Source organism: Chelonoidis abingdonii, chromosome 11, assembly GCF_003597395.2.
Source record: "Chelonoidis abingdonii isolate Lonesome George chromosome 11, CheloAbing_2.0, whole genome shotgun sequence".
Lineage (NCBI taxonomy): Eukaryota > Metazoa > Chordata > Testudines > Testudinidae > Chelonoidis > Chelonoidis abingdonii.
In genome coordinates this window covers 42,778,599-42,792,259 of record NC_133779.1, presented here as the reverse complement: position 1 = coordinate 42,792,259, position 13,661 = coordinate 42,778,599, and the positions used below count along the sequence as shown (strand labels likewise).

Here is a 13,661-nt window from a genome sequence, read left to right as displayed (position 1 = left end):
CCCCCCGCCTGCGCCCAGCATGCTATAAAAACTCCACGGCCCACCTAGGCTACAATTACTGTTTTTCAGCCCTGCTGTGGTGGGGTCCGGATGGGATTTCTGCCCTGGGACCCAGCCAGTCTAACGCTGGCCCTGCTTGACAGACCACCTGAAACCTGCTGACAGCCCCCGAGGTGAACCACTAGATTAGATTAACATGGCTGATGTGACATGACACCTATACTCCACAGTCTGCACTGGCTCAGGCCAATCTGGGGGGGTCTGTCGACTTAAACATTTGCTTCTCTTGGAAGTTGGATGAAGCCAGTCTGACCTTCAGGGCATCAGACAAGGCTCCTCTTGTTTGCTTAGTCTTCGGCTCCTGGGAGGGTTTGCTACTTGGCTACCCCTTCACCTCGTCTCTCTCCATGGTACTAGCTGGAAAGGAGTCACTGCAAAGGTAGCCTGGGGCTTAATTTGTCATATCTGGCTGTGCACACATTGCCTAAAATGGTCTCTCAGCCCTATAGCTCTGGGCTCTATATGGTGCTGAGTAATGATGCCTTGCTGTGCGGGGCTGTGTTATGAAGTTTACAGGGGCTGCTGTGCAGGACTGATTTATCGAGTGTTGAATAGGAGTGTCTGCGATGCACAGAGAGGATCTATGTTGTGCTGGGGGTTGAAGATGTTATGTTGGCTGCAGTCTGTGCCTGTGTTCAGATCCCCAGCCCCGGGATGGCATGAGGAGAACAAGCTGAATGTTTTCCAGGATTCCAAGAGTGCTGGTTCCATTCCAGGGTTCCACTTCAGCGCTGAAGATTGAAGGCCGCCTTGTACAGCCGCAATGGGCCTCTTTCTGGAGCGGCTCCAGCAGGCAGGGTATGGCTCCTGCTGTTAGAGGAAAACACTTATTGGTTTAACTTTGACATGTGTGACTCAGAGCTATCACCTACATCAGTGTGGAAGCAAAATGCGTGTCAGTCTGCAGTGGCTGCCTGGTCCTTGCAGCTAGCTACCTTTGGGGCCCTGCCAATTCACTTTCAGAGAAGGTTCCCTGTTTCAAAGCAGGCATGAAAACAAGAGGCTTCCTTTTTCTTCCCTTGTTCTAGGCACCTCTCATTATGAAAACAGAACTTGCTTCCCTTCCCTTGGGCACTGCCAGCTAAGCAGTCCCTCCTGCTAGTGGCATATCTGACATGGAGGCCATTCACTGTGAAAAAGACTTGAGGGTCCTGGAGGATAATCGCCTGAAGATGAGCTTCCAGTGCGATTCTGTGGCCAGAAGGGCGAATGCGATCCAGGTCCATGGGAGGGTCTGTCAGTGTCTAGCCCTGTCTGTGAGGAGCCTCTTGTGACTTTCATCACACAGGGCATCCAACTAACTGCCTATTTCATCTCAGCCCAATGCCCCTTCTGTAGCCAATCAGCTTGATTTAGGTTTGTGACGTGATTAAGTGTGAGATGTCATCTCCACTCCTGCTGCTACCTATTAAACATGAGGAAGTCCAGCACAATCCTGTGACAGAGTAAACAAAAGCTTTTAGAACTCCTGGGGCATTTTAATGGGGGTGTTTATGCTGATAGCCCATGAATAAAAGATTCAATTCTAATGTCTTTTATGTGGGATTTCAGTGTAATCTTTTAGGGTTTTTTCTCTCATATGAACCAATTAATACATATGGGAAAAAATAAAATTAAAAATGCATATTGCCAGACACTTGCCTGTGCTGATTGGTAGCAATTGTAATTTGAAGTCTCTGGAAGGAACACACAATTCTTAAGATTCAGGAAGGAAAGATTAACAGCCATCAAATAGCTACATCATTGCATGCCAAGTTCCATGTAACGCATTAGCATCCAGAAGGAGGTTTCACTTACTCTAGGACAGTTCTGTAGGACTTACCCATCTTGAGGCTGGTTTTATACTCATCACCCAGTTCGATGTTGGACAGTCCTGCTTGTGTAGAAGATCATTAAGCCAGCCTAGTCTAAACAAGTGAACCACGTGCATGAAATGTGCAGTGTTGTCACTGCAGAGTGATTTAAACAAGCTTAGAGTAGTTAGTTCAGGTTTCTTGGTGTCACATATGGGGTCAGCAATAGAGATCTACAGAATACTTTGTTTTATTTCAGTTTTGAAGTGTGTTGTGTTCCTTGAAGAGTTGGTTTGTCCTGTTGGGTCAGCTGGAGTGTTTGGCCTCTTGCAGAGGATAAAGCAAGAGACTGTATCTTCAATTATCCACCACAATGCTTGGTCCAGTGGCCTGGCTTCTGTCCAGTGTATTCCTTAGAGATGGCATCTGAATTCTCCATGGGTTTGAGATCATGGTTAACGTTTTCAGGGTGGCTTGCTACATAGGAATGTGCTGTAGTCAGCTGGATGATGCATTGTACCATGAACCATGTCAAGCCTTTGTTTTATTTCTCAATGAGCTATCAGGTTGTGTGCATACACATGCCTCTCTCTCTCTCTCTCTCATTCTCACTCACACAAACACTCTACAGTGCAGAGGACACGGTCACAGGAGCATTCTGACACCAGAGAGTGAAATCCTTCCATGCTGCTCAGGACTGTCATTAGAACCCCAGCGTATGGCTCTAGCCTCACACCTCCAAAGTCTCTCCTGGGCTGTAGCCTTTAAGAATAAAGGATGAGAGTAAAATTGTTGATGTGTTTAACTCTTGTAGGTTTAGCACCTGCATTCCCATGGACTGCAGCTGCCTGTGGGCCCTCGAGCAAACTCATAGGACTAGAAGCCCCTGAGAAGTGCCTCAAAGTTTGTAACAACTATCTGTAATCCAGGTCTGGAACAGGGCATTTCTCCAACTGCTCTTTATGTGCATTAGCTGAGAATGCTAATTTCCTCTTTTCAAGGACAATGAATCTTTCACTGTTGGGACTTATTGTGAAACAGCTTTTCATCCCTGCAGTATTGATGTGTGGGGCTGTGGACGGTGATAATGGGTGTTCATGCCAGGAGTCAAGAGGAATCCTTCCCCAGCCAAGGATGCAGATGCGAGTGACCAGGCTGGGTAGTAAACAGCTTGCACCCCGTTGTTCTGAGTGACTTTGGCACTACTCTGTGGAGCCCATTGGGGTGGGGGTGAAATCTGTGAGTGCTGGACAAGCCCATCTTTCTCTGGGACGATCCAGACTATGCAGGTATAAGCAGGTTACACACATGGTGGAGATGTGCATTTATGGAGAACAGAACCTCACCTGTTGCAGTGCTGAAGAACCCTGGCCAGTGAGGGAAGGAGATGGGGGGGGCACCCAAGGGCCTTCCTTGGTGGAAGCCATATTCTTCTCGATGCATGGAGATATCTCTGGGTGTACCTGATCTGGGCTCTTGGCCCCTTTTCTTCAGTGTCACTTTGGAGTATCTGGGAATTTGTTCTGTGGAGAAGGCAACTGGAAAGCCTGTATGGGACTCCTCCCAACTGACAGGTGCAGGGGCCTGTGGGCTCACCAAGGGCTGGGAGAACAGTGCAGGTTGCATGCCATGGAAATCACCTGGTGTAGCATGCGGTGTTACCCACACAAAATTCTCTGTCACTTGCACACTCTAGGGCATCCCACCTCTACCTAGTGCTCAAGGTGTAACCCAGTTTGTTTAGGCACCCCCACCCTTTCCCAGTTCCTAGGGCTCCAGGCAAAAGGCACCAAACTATACCCCTTTGTGGGCTCTGGACTCAGAGCACACACCCATTCCCTGTGGACGGGGGCGGCTCTAGACATATCGCAGCCCCAAGCACAGCGACATGCCACGGGGGGCGCTCTCCTGGTTGCTGGTCCCGCGGCTCCGGTGGACCTCCCGCAGGCGTGCGGAGGGTCCGCTGGTCCCGTGGCTTCAGTGGACGTCCCGCAGGCGACCAGCAGAGCGCCCCCCACAGCATGCCGCCCCAAGCACGCGCTTGGTGTGCTGGGGCCTGGAGCTGCCTCTGCCTATGGACTCAGGGCTTAATCTTTTGTGGGTTTACGGGGTCTTTTACCAGTGAAAGAGTCTTAAACAGTAATATCCTACTTAACCCCTGTTAACAATCGCCAAAACAGAACAGACATGCTAAACATACTGTGCTAACTACTTCTACTCTCAATAAGACAGATGAACTTTTCTTCATGGCCAGTCAGGATCAGGTCATCTGGGGACTCCATCTTTTGCACCATGTCACTGGCAGAGTGTTGAAGTCTGGCAGCTCTAATCTTTGGGGCTGTGTCCTGGAGTTGGTTCCCCAAAGAACTTCCTTTTGGACCCCCATTTATATAGTGAAACTTGAGTCCTGCGTAGTGTGACAAAGTTCCTCCTCCACCTTGGTGGGTCCTGCGCTTATTGGCGGATTTGCTCACCTCAGTGATCTTCCTCTCTTGTGGAACCCACAGTCTGAGTCAGCTCCTCCTGTGTCTGATCAGGAGTTGGGAGGTTTGGGGGGAACCCAGGCCCGCCCTCTACTCCGGGTTCCAGCCCAGGGCCCTGTGGATCGCAGCTGTCTATAGTGCCTCCTGTAACAGTTGCAGGACAGCTACAGTTCCCTGGGCTACTTCCCCGTGGCCTCCTCCAAACACCTTCTTTATCCTCACCACAGGACCTTCCTCCTGGTGTCTGACAATGCTTGTCCTCCTCAATCCTCCAGCAGTACAGTCTCTCGCTCTCAGCTTCTTGCTCCCAGCTCCTCTCACAAGCTCCTTCTCCTCTGGCTCCTCCCTGCCTGACTGACTGGAGTGAGCTCCTTTTTAAAGCCAGGTGCCCTGATTAGCCTGCCTTGATTGGCTGCAGGTGTTCTAATTAAAGTAGCTATCTTTACTGCCTTCTAGAAAGATTTTAATTGGCTCCAGGTGCCTTGATTAACCTGGAGCAACTGCCATTTGGTTACCAGGGTACTAGGGATTTGTTTAGCCTGGGGCTAACATACCTGTTTCTCAGTACTTTACTGTAGCCATCTGGCCTTGCCCCATCACAGTAGCTATACCTTAACCAATCATTTTACTAAATTTTTACTAACCAATCCTAACATATTGTAACAAAATTCTCTAACCTAATCATCCCACCACCTTAATTTATACCTAGCAAAATTAATTATGTAACAGGAACAATCATGGGCAGCCAGTAACCCAGTTGCCTGGGGAGGCTAACCCCCAGCCCCTCCCCTTGTGCCCAAGGCCCCACACTCCCCCTGCTACCTCCCCTGCAGGAGCCCAAAGCACCCGCACTGTGGCCCCCAAGGCCCAGTGCCAGACAGCTGGGGGTGGGAGGGGGGGAGGCCCCAGCCCAAGTGCACTGCAGCCTCAGCACCCACAGCCCCTGAGCGGTGCAGCCACCGTGCCCCCAGCCTCGCAACTCTGGGCGGCTGGGCAGCGCGGTCACCGCGTCCCCAGGCTTGGGGCTCTGGGCAGCACAGTCCCTGTGCCCCAGGGCTCTGGGAGGCTGGGCAGCGTGGTCCCCGTGACCCCAGCCTCGGGGCTCTGGGTGGCTGGGCAGCATGGTCACCGCACCCCGAGCCTTGGGGCTCAGGGCTCTGGGCAGCGCGGTCACCGCGGTCCCCACGCCCCCAGCCTTAGGGCTCAGAGCTCTGGGCAGCATGGTCCCCACACCTCGGGGCTCTGGGCAGCCGGGCAGCGTGGTCACCGCATCCCCAGCCTTGGGGCTCAGGACTCTGGGCAGCGCAGTCCCCTGTGCTCCGGGGCTCCGGGTAGCCCCACTCTCGGGGCTCTGGGCAGCACGGTCCCTAGTCCCGGTGCTCAGGTGGCCAATGCCAGGCAGGGAGCATGGCCCAGCAGCAGCTGCCTCGGTGGCCCCGAGTTGCTGCCGGAGGCACACTGGCCTGCAGGTGGGGCCACGGTAGGCTGTTTGGGGAGGCAAAGCCCCTTGGTTACGATACCTAAGGTCTGTAAAGATAAAACAATAAAGAAATGAGGATTTCACAACTATTGATAAGTGATTTATTGCCAGACAGAATGCTATCAAACTAAGTTTTTTTTAACCATTTTAAGTTTCTGTTTCTTTCTCTGATGGTAGGTGCTATTAGGAAGGCGCCTTCTTAACAGCCCGATATTACATTGTTTTAATGTAATTTAGATGGAATGTGAGCAGGGCTAGCTCCAGAGTTTTTGCTGCCCCAAGCGGCGGGAGAAAAAAACAAACAAAAAAGCAGTGATCAGCAGCAGCTCCACTGCGCCGCTTTCTTCTTCAGCCGCAATTCGGCAGCAGGTCCTTCTCTCTGAGAAGGACCAAGGGACCTGCCACCAAAGAGCCTGACATGCTTGCTGGGCTGGTGCCTGGAGTCAGCCCTAAATGTGAGGATGTGACTTTCTGCTTCTTAGCTAATGGCTGCTGCTGTCTTAATATGGCTGCAGACAAAGGCCTCAGGCCTTACCATATGGCTACAGTAAATCGCCTGCTGTAGCGTGTGGAATCCTGGGAATGGCTGGCTGGCGGAGCGCGAGCTGCCCGCCTGCCCTAGCCTCTGCTCCTGCAAGTGCTGCTGTGCCTGGTGAGCTGGTGCCACTGCTGTCAGGGGGACTCTGGGGATGGGGAAGCCTGCCAGACCTTGGAAATGGAAAAAGTGGAACAGGAGATCAGTGAACCCAAACCCAGTCTCCATGCCAGACCCGAGCCAGCAAGGAGGGGACGTGAAGGCAGCTGGGTCTCATGATGGTTGAAGGCGCTGCCCTGCCAAGGTGCAGTGCAGGGGGAGTTAAGGAGCGTGGCATTTCAGGTGCTCGCAGTATGAGACCTGCCCAGGGGCCCTCCTTGGCTTGTGATTTAGATTGTCAATCCCTGAAGGTCTGTGGTAGCTCTGGTCAGAGGAGTAGCCCTGCTTCCTCCCTGAGAGCTGAAATTTGGGGCTCCCCTCCTGAGAGCCGTGGGGGTCCCACAAGAAAGCTTCCCATAGCCATAGGGCTGCCCTGAATTGTCTCAGACCCTCCCCCCGCCAGCACTTGTTCAGGAGCTATATTCGCTGACGTTTCGCTGGGTCGGGGCCAGTGGAGACGTTCTGTACTTGTGAAGCACGTTGTGCAGAGTTACAGCCCAGCACGAGCACTCCCCTGTTCCCTAGGGATCATGAGCAGAAGGAGACTTTCCATGCAGCAGAATTGCAGCCAATCCAGCTGCACTGCCCTGTGGAGGGGGGCCCTGCCTAAGGGGGTCTGGGGGCAAAGGAGACATTCTGCATAACATTTATCACCTGTTGGCGGCGAAGGAAAATCGCTTTGCAAGCGGAATGGCTCGAGCTCCCCATTTGGGCCACGAGGGAGCAGGGAACAGGCACATTCTGGGGCAGAAATGCTGCATTTACAGCCCCAGCAATGACATTTGGCTTTCTCAGTGTAGGCCTCCCCACAGCCCATCGCCCTCTCTGCTGTCAGGGTGTCATGTTTGCTGTCTGTCCTAGGGCAGGTGACGGACACTGTCAGCACTGGAGAGAAGGGGCCAAGTTCATCACAAGGGCCTTGTGCCAGGGAGAAACGTAGCGCCCAGCATGGTGGTTGGTGGCTCCCATGGCTCAGTCAGGGCCTGATCACACTCAGAGGGATCTGGTTACAGATTGCTTGTCTCATGCCATTTGATTTTATACTGAATTTAGCAGATACATGTGCTGCCTTCTCCAGGCAGGCCCCGTATGCCCCGTGCTCTCCCTGGGGCAGGGACACCAGGCCTTGGGGGTTGTGTAGGCCCCATGTGCCCCACAGGGGTGCCCTGCTCCTGCTGCATCAGGACTCAGGCACCTGGGCTGTTTGTTGTAGGGGCCATAGAGACTCCGCTTGTCCCTTCCCTCTGTCATGGCCAGATCTGCTGGCCACCAAGGCTCTCGTTGGTCACCCGCTGGCTCAGTTAATGGCCCATATGCTCAGGTTATTGTTTAAAATGCCCTCCTGCTTGGGAGTGACCTGGTGCTACGAAGGGCAGGCTCAACTCCCCTCTGGATCCTCAGTGAGGAAGCAACGAATCCCGCATTGCGTAGTGTGGCTGGGGGACAGGTTGGCCATATGCTGGCAGGCGGGTGGGAACGGATTTGGGCCTGGGTCCGGCCTGGGGCAGTGCTTCTGGGGGTAAACTCTCTTTGAAAGCACAGGTTCAAATGAGCAGCCTGGGGGCGAGGGCTGGGCCTGGCCTGAGACAGAGATCAGGCCTCAGCTTGCAGTGCCTGGGCCTTCTTCAGCCAGTGGCTGACTTGTCTCGCTGGAGCTTCCTCCTTAACTCCCCTGTGTCTCTCCGTGAAGGGCTAAGGAGGGTGCCCAGCCTGACCTTGGCTAGGGCAAGTTCTGTCCCTTACTGTGCTGTCTCCTTTCTAGGGCTCTGCTGTCTGTATGTAGTGCCCTACAGCCCCCCATGGGGAACGCAGGACCAGTGTCTGCCTTCTGCCACCAGCAGCTTCACCTCTGCTCAGCTGCGTTGGTCTCAGTGGGGCAGACTGCAGCGTCTCCAGTGCACCTGCAGCAAGGTGCCCATGGCAGGCCGTTCTCTAGCTGGCTCCGGACTGATGGCTGCTGAGGTCACAAGGGCCCCGGCACCGCCACCATGTAGGAGCCCAAGGGGCTGTGTGCCATGCGTTGGGCACTGGGACTGCCCTGTTCTGCACTCGCTCTGCGTGGCTGCATCTGATCCATCGCTGCCCTTGTGGCTGGTCCCGTTTCCCTCTTGCTCAGTGACCGTGACTGTCTCTCTCTTGCAGGGTCAGACTGCAAGCCGTGCTCGCGGGAGTTCGCTGCCAGCGGCATCCCCACGTCAGACTGCAGCAGCCCAGACACCTTCTCCCCATCCCTGATTGCTGAGGATGAAGTCTTCTTCACCAGCATGGCAGAGGAAAAGGCAAGTGTAGCCTACCGTTAAGGTGCCAAAACACTGTCCCGTAGGTGAGAGTGCTAAGTGGGCAGTCTCAGCTATGCAGGGGCTAGGGTGGCAGCCCTGTGGGGAGGGTTCTGGACTGGGAATCCCCCTTCCTTTTAGCACAGTATCCAGTGTACTGCCTGTCCTTTGCTCCCATCCACAGCCCCCGCTGGAAGCACTGGGTCCCTGGGGCCGCCTCTGACCTAGTGGCAGACTCGCTGTTCTCCGGATGGTGCTGTGGATGGATGGTTGTTTTTCTGTGGAAAGTGAGTGAGATTTTGCTGCACCAAGGCTGCTCTTCTCAGCCAGTGGCTTCACTTGCAGAGACCTGATGCTCGAGCCTTTGGCTTTGGGTCTGGATCCAAGTGAAAGGGGTTAGAGGTTAGTCAGCCCAGCCCCCAGCCAGTGTTTGTACCCCCCACCCTCTGGCCTTGCAGCAGCAAAGTTTTCAATTCAGTCTCCTGCAGAGAGGGGAAGAATGTCCTGGAGGATTTGCCCTAGTGTGAAACTGGAGAGCAGGGCTGCTTGGGAGACGCACTTCCCCTGTTCACAGGGAAATGACACACTCCCCTTCCCTTGGCATTAGTGGGAGTCAGGCACAGGAATGCCACATGCCATAGGACAGAAGTATTAGGCATTCCCGTGCTAAGCTGGCAGCACAATTCACCCACCAGAGAAGCCCTTTGTGCCCTTCTCTTTCCCCTCCAGTGTTGAGACCAATGACTGCCCTGCTTTGGGCATGCAGTGACTGCCCTGAGGCAAAGTGCAGAGAGGTACCAGAGCCCTGCTCTTGGCTCAGGCAGCACCACAAAAATCTCACACATCTGAGACGTCTCAGTCCTCAAAGCCAGCCAGGTGATCAGCCATACTCATCGGAAAGCCTAACTCCAGCCCTTTGTGCTTCTTCCCTCATGTCACACCGGTCCCTGTGTGTCACATGTCACAGCGATATCTCCCCCCACAGGGGAAGGTGAGCTGGAAGCTTGGTGTCTTTCCGAGGTGTCAGGGATAACACGTTAAGTGTTAATATTCCAAAGCCCCAGAGGGAGGGATTAGCTGCCTTTGGATTTGTCACAAGAAGTGAAAGGGAATCTAGTGGGAGTGGGCGCGTGCCCCTTTCTGAGGCCTGGGCAGCGTGGTCTGCCCCAGCCATGCTCTGCTCTGCCTGGTCTCTTCCCAAGGTATTAAGCTGTTGCTCCCTTGGCAGGAAGACTCGTTGTCTCTGGAGCCGGATGCCCTGATGGGTGATGTGCACAGTAGCACTGAGGATCTCCTCTCCATAGACTTCGCTCTCCACGGCACCGAGTATTACAGAGACCTGGGGCTGCCGAACCTGCCAGAGGCCGGCGTGACTCCAGCAATGGCAATGCTGCCAGAACAGACAGGCCAGGTGGTGCCCAGCTCTCCTATACTGGAAGAGAAGCTTGGAGGCTTGGGGCGAACGCCTGTGGGCATTGCCTGCCCCGATCCCATCTCTGGCTCAGTGCAGTACAGGGAGACCAGCTGCCATTTCCTGAACAGTGATTCTGCTTGCTCCTGTGCGGCAGGGCCCCAGGACAGCCCCCCTGTGAGGGAGTGCCTGGCACAGCAGGGTAAAGGACTGGAGCTACATGAGGATGAGCAGTCCTTCCCCGCGCTAATGAGATCCATGTCCACCTCACGGAGGCACAGCTGGGAAAGCCCCGTGTCCCCTACAGACAGCGAGCGCAGGTACGGCAGGCTCAGCCAAGCTTGTGTGGGGCCTGTGGGGGGAAGGAGGGAGAGAGGATGCAGTGAAACAGCAGCTTTCCAGACATCTGAAATCAGGGTTCGAGCCCTGGGCAGGAAAAAAGGGGCTGCTGCTTCCTCGATCTGGGATGCACTTGCACTTGCTGTGTGACAAAAAAACTCCCCTAGGCTGGGGGTGGAGGCAGTGTCCCACTTCTGGGCTTCCCGAGACTGAGAAGGGGGCAGTTCCGGGTCTTTCCCTTGGTTATTCATGTTGTGGCTACATACGGCACCCAAGGGTCTGAAGTTGATCCCCGAGTACCAGGGGCCCATGTCCCCAGCAGGCTTTTCAGTGTAGCTGCTGTAAGCCCAGTGTCTCAAGGAGCTGGCAGCCCCAAGACGCTGCTTCCTTCCCCAGCCGGAACTCCCCAGAGCTGAGTGTTGGCTTGTGGCTGTTTGCTCCAGGCACCAGACTGGGCCCTAGGGCCAAGCTCCCCTCTAGTCTGAGGTGGCAGGACCAGTCTGGGAGGAGCTGCTGGCTTGACAGTGACTGTGCCGTCTCTGTTCTGCCCCAAGACACCCCAGCCCCAATAAACGTTCAGGGAAAGGACTCCAATTCCCCAGGTTGCCCTGAGCCACCCATCCAGTAGGCCTGCTGTCTGCTGACATCTCCGCTCCTCCCCCTGCAAGAGGCTGGCTGGCGCAGCCCACCCAGAGCCGCAAAGGCTTGTGCAGTGCTTTGGCTAGAATGCTCTCTCTGCTGCTGGGTGGTCCCCCTCCCTAGTCAGCCTCTGCCAAGGGAGTCCTGGAAGCCTCCCACTCCCTGTGCTGTGTGGGATGTAAACTCTTGCAGGAGGCCTGGGTGTGGGGGGCTGGGAGAGGCTTTACACCATCAGCCGCTTGGCGAGGGGCAGCAGCAGCAAGAAGGCCCTTCCCAGCGGGCCCGGGAGCTGGAAAGGGGATCTCCCCTCCTGGGATGAGTGGGGTCCCTGCCTGCATCCCTTTGCCCCAGTGGGGAAGCTCTGGAGAATGGTACCAGCCCATCCTTGTACCCTCAGCTCCGGCCGAGCCAGCAGGAGGTATTGAGCGGACAGCTCTGCCAAACCAGCTGCTCTCCCCTGGAGGATGCCTGCCCATGTGATCCCAGCACTGACCCTGTCCTCCCTGGCAGGCCACATCCTCCTCTGGGTTCCTGTGGCTGGAGAGCGGGTGTTCTGTGGGTAAGGCTGAGCCAGGCCTGGAGCTGCCTCCTCCGCACATGCTCCGTCACACACAGGCCTCTGGGCAGGATTTCTGTGAACTTGTGTGTCCTTGGGACGAACATATTGATCTGGCTGCCGGCACGGAGGGAGTTGTGAGCCAGCAACGACTATTTTTATCTCTTCCTCCTTATAAGGTGCCCTGGAATTATCTTGGGCTAAGATCTTGGCAGTTCTTTATCAGGCACAGGCTTCGGTCCTAAGACCTATTGTTGTTCCATGTACTGTGTATCATTCACAGCTTACGCTGTGGCAGGAACATGTGACCTAGTGCGCAGGCGGCCGGCAGCAAGCCATAGCCTTGGTCAGTCCCCTTTCTGGGTGATTTACGATATGTGGAGAAGGGGAATGTCTGGTTCTCCCAGGACCTGTGTCTGGCTAGCAGGAGCCAAGTGACACGGATCAGCACCTAGGTCCCACAAGGTAGCATCAGATTTTCCATTGGTCTCTATTCATCACTCGCTCCTATGTGGCTCGCATCCTGACAGCACTTTCCCTCAGCACACTAGGAATCACCAGGGCCTTGGGGGACATGGGAGAGTTATCCTGGTCTGTGGCCCCTGAAAGAGAATTTCTTTTGTCCTGCCTATTTAGCAGCCTCCACTGTAAGTGTGTGGTGGCAGGGTTTACAGGGCAGTTTCATGGCAGTGGCTTCCTGCCTGCAAAATCAGGCTTTTTCAAAGGGAAAGCCCGATGTGATTTTGATGGTATTTTAGCCAACAGGAGTACAGCATTCAAACTGAGTCAGGCCATGCTGCCTGGGCAGCTGCCCATGTCTGTCCCAGAACCTCACAAGGGCTGGGCAGGTGTTAGCAGTGTTTGCTGGCACAGTCTGTCCTGCAGGGGTACGGGCAGGTCATGGACATACTGATGATTAGGAAAGCTGATCTATACATTCTAGAGTGATGCACCAAATGCATCACAGAGGGCATAGCTCTGGGCACTGTGACTGGGCATAACAGATGCCATCTATGCTTACCATGGGGTCCCCCATCATTTTAGGGGTGGGGGTTACAGTGGCTGGTAAAGTTGGGCTGGAGCCTCTAGACAAATTATCATAATCCCTCTGATTGTAGGGACTCAACAGATCACTCTGGTTTTGCTCTGAGTTACATAGTGTAACCAGAACCCTGGAAGGTGCAGCTGTAGCATAGTTGTTATCTCTTGCATCATCTGCCCTGGTCCTCCACCCACGCTCTCTCCATCCCCATCTCTGGTTGCATTCTAAACTGGCCCTGCAATAATCCCTCCTTTGCATGCATATGTGGGATTTGGGCAAGCAAACCTGGTTGCTATCTGCTTGGTGGTGGAAACAGCTGCAGTGTAAATGCAAGCTCAACTCCATCTCCTGCTGCATAGTCCCCTGTAGCAGCACATCTGTGCAAGGGACTGTGTGTGCAGGTGTGTCTGTTCTGGTGACTCTTTAACACAGTGTCACAGTTCAGGGCAACTGCACCAGGGCAACTGCAGTTGTTCAGGGCAACTGCATCCCCTCTGTGGTCTAGTAAGATCACCCACTTTTAGGCTCCCAGCTCCTCAGGCCTCACCTCTCTTGGGCAGAGACCCGCATCTCTCTCCCTCCTGACTGGGGTATGTGGAGGCTGCACGGTTCTACACTGTGATAACTCCAGCCAATCAGATGGCCTAAGCAGTCAGCTTCTGCACGGTGCTTTACAGAGGCTATAAGCAGCATAACTCTGAGAATAACTCAGCTCTTTCCAAGCAAGCGCGTCTAGTTCTAAGATGAAAGCAGTACAGAGAAAACATGTTAAAAACACTAAAAGAGCCTACAAGCAGGCTAATGAGCTCACCAGAGATCACCCCTAATGCCAGCCAGGGCTCTGGCCGGCGGACAGTCCTTCAAACCCCCAGAGATTTTATGTGGTTA

The 13,661-nt window shown here is 54.4% G+C and overlaps 1 protein-coding gene across 7 annotated transcripts in view; it reads left to right on the top strand.

The window, feature by feature from the left end:
• Window positions 1–13,661, top strand: part of ARHGEF18 (Rho/Rac guanine nucleotide exchange factor 18) — a 99,932-nt gene that overhangs the window by 10,701 nt on the left and 75,570 nt on the right. For 4 of the 7 annotated variants that reach the window (XM_075070971.1, XM_075070970.1, XM_075070969.1 and 1 more), the window contains exons 2-3: window positions 8,653–8,793; window positions 10,019–10,517. In XM_075070971.1, the coding sequence (XP_074927072.1) occupies window positions 8,653–8,793; window positions 10,019–10,517 (640 nt within the window). Of the gene's footprint in view, window positions 1–8,652; window positions 8,794–8,977; window positions 9,074–10,014; window positions 10,518–13,661 lie in introns of those variants that run through there. The other 3 variants (XM_075070972.1, XM_032782853.2, XM_032782859.2) reach the window with 2 other exon arrangements.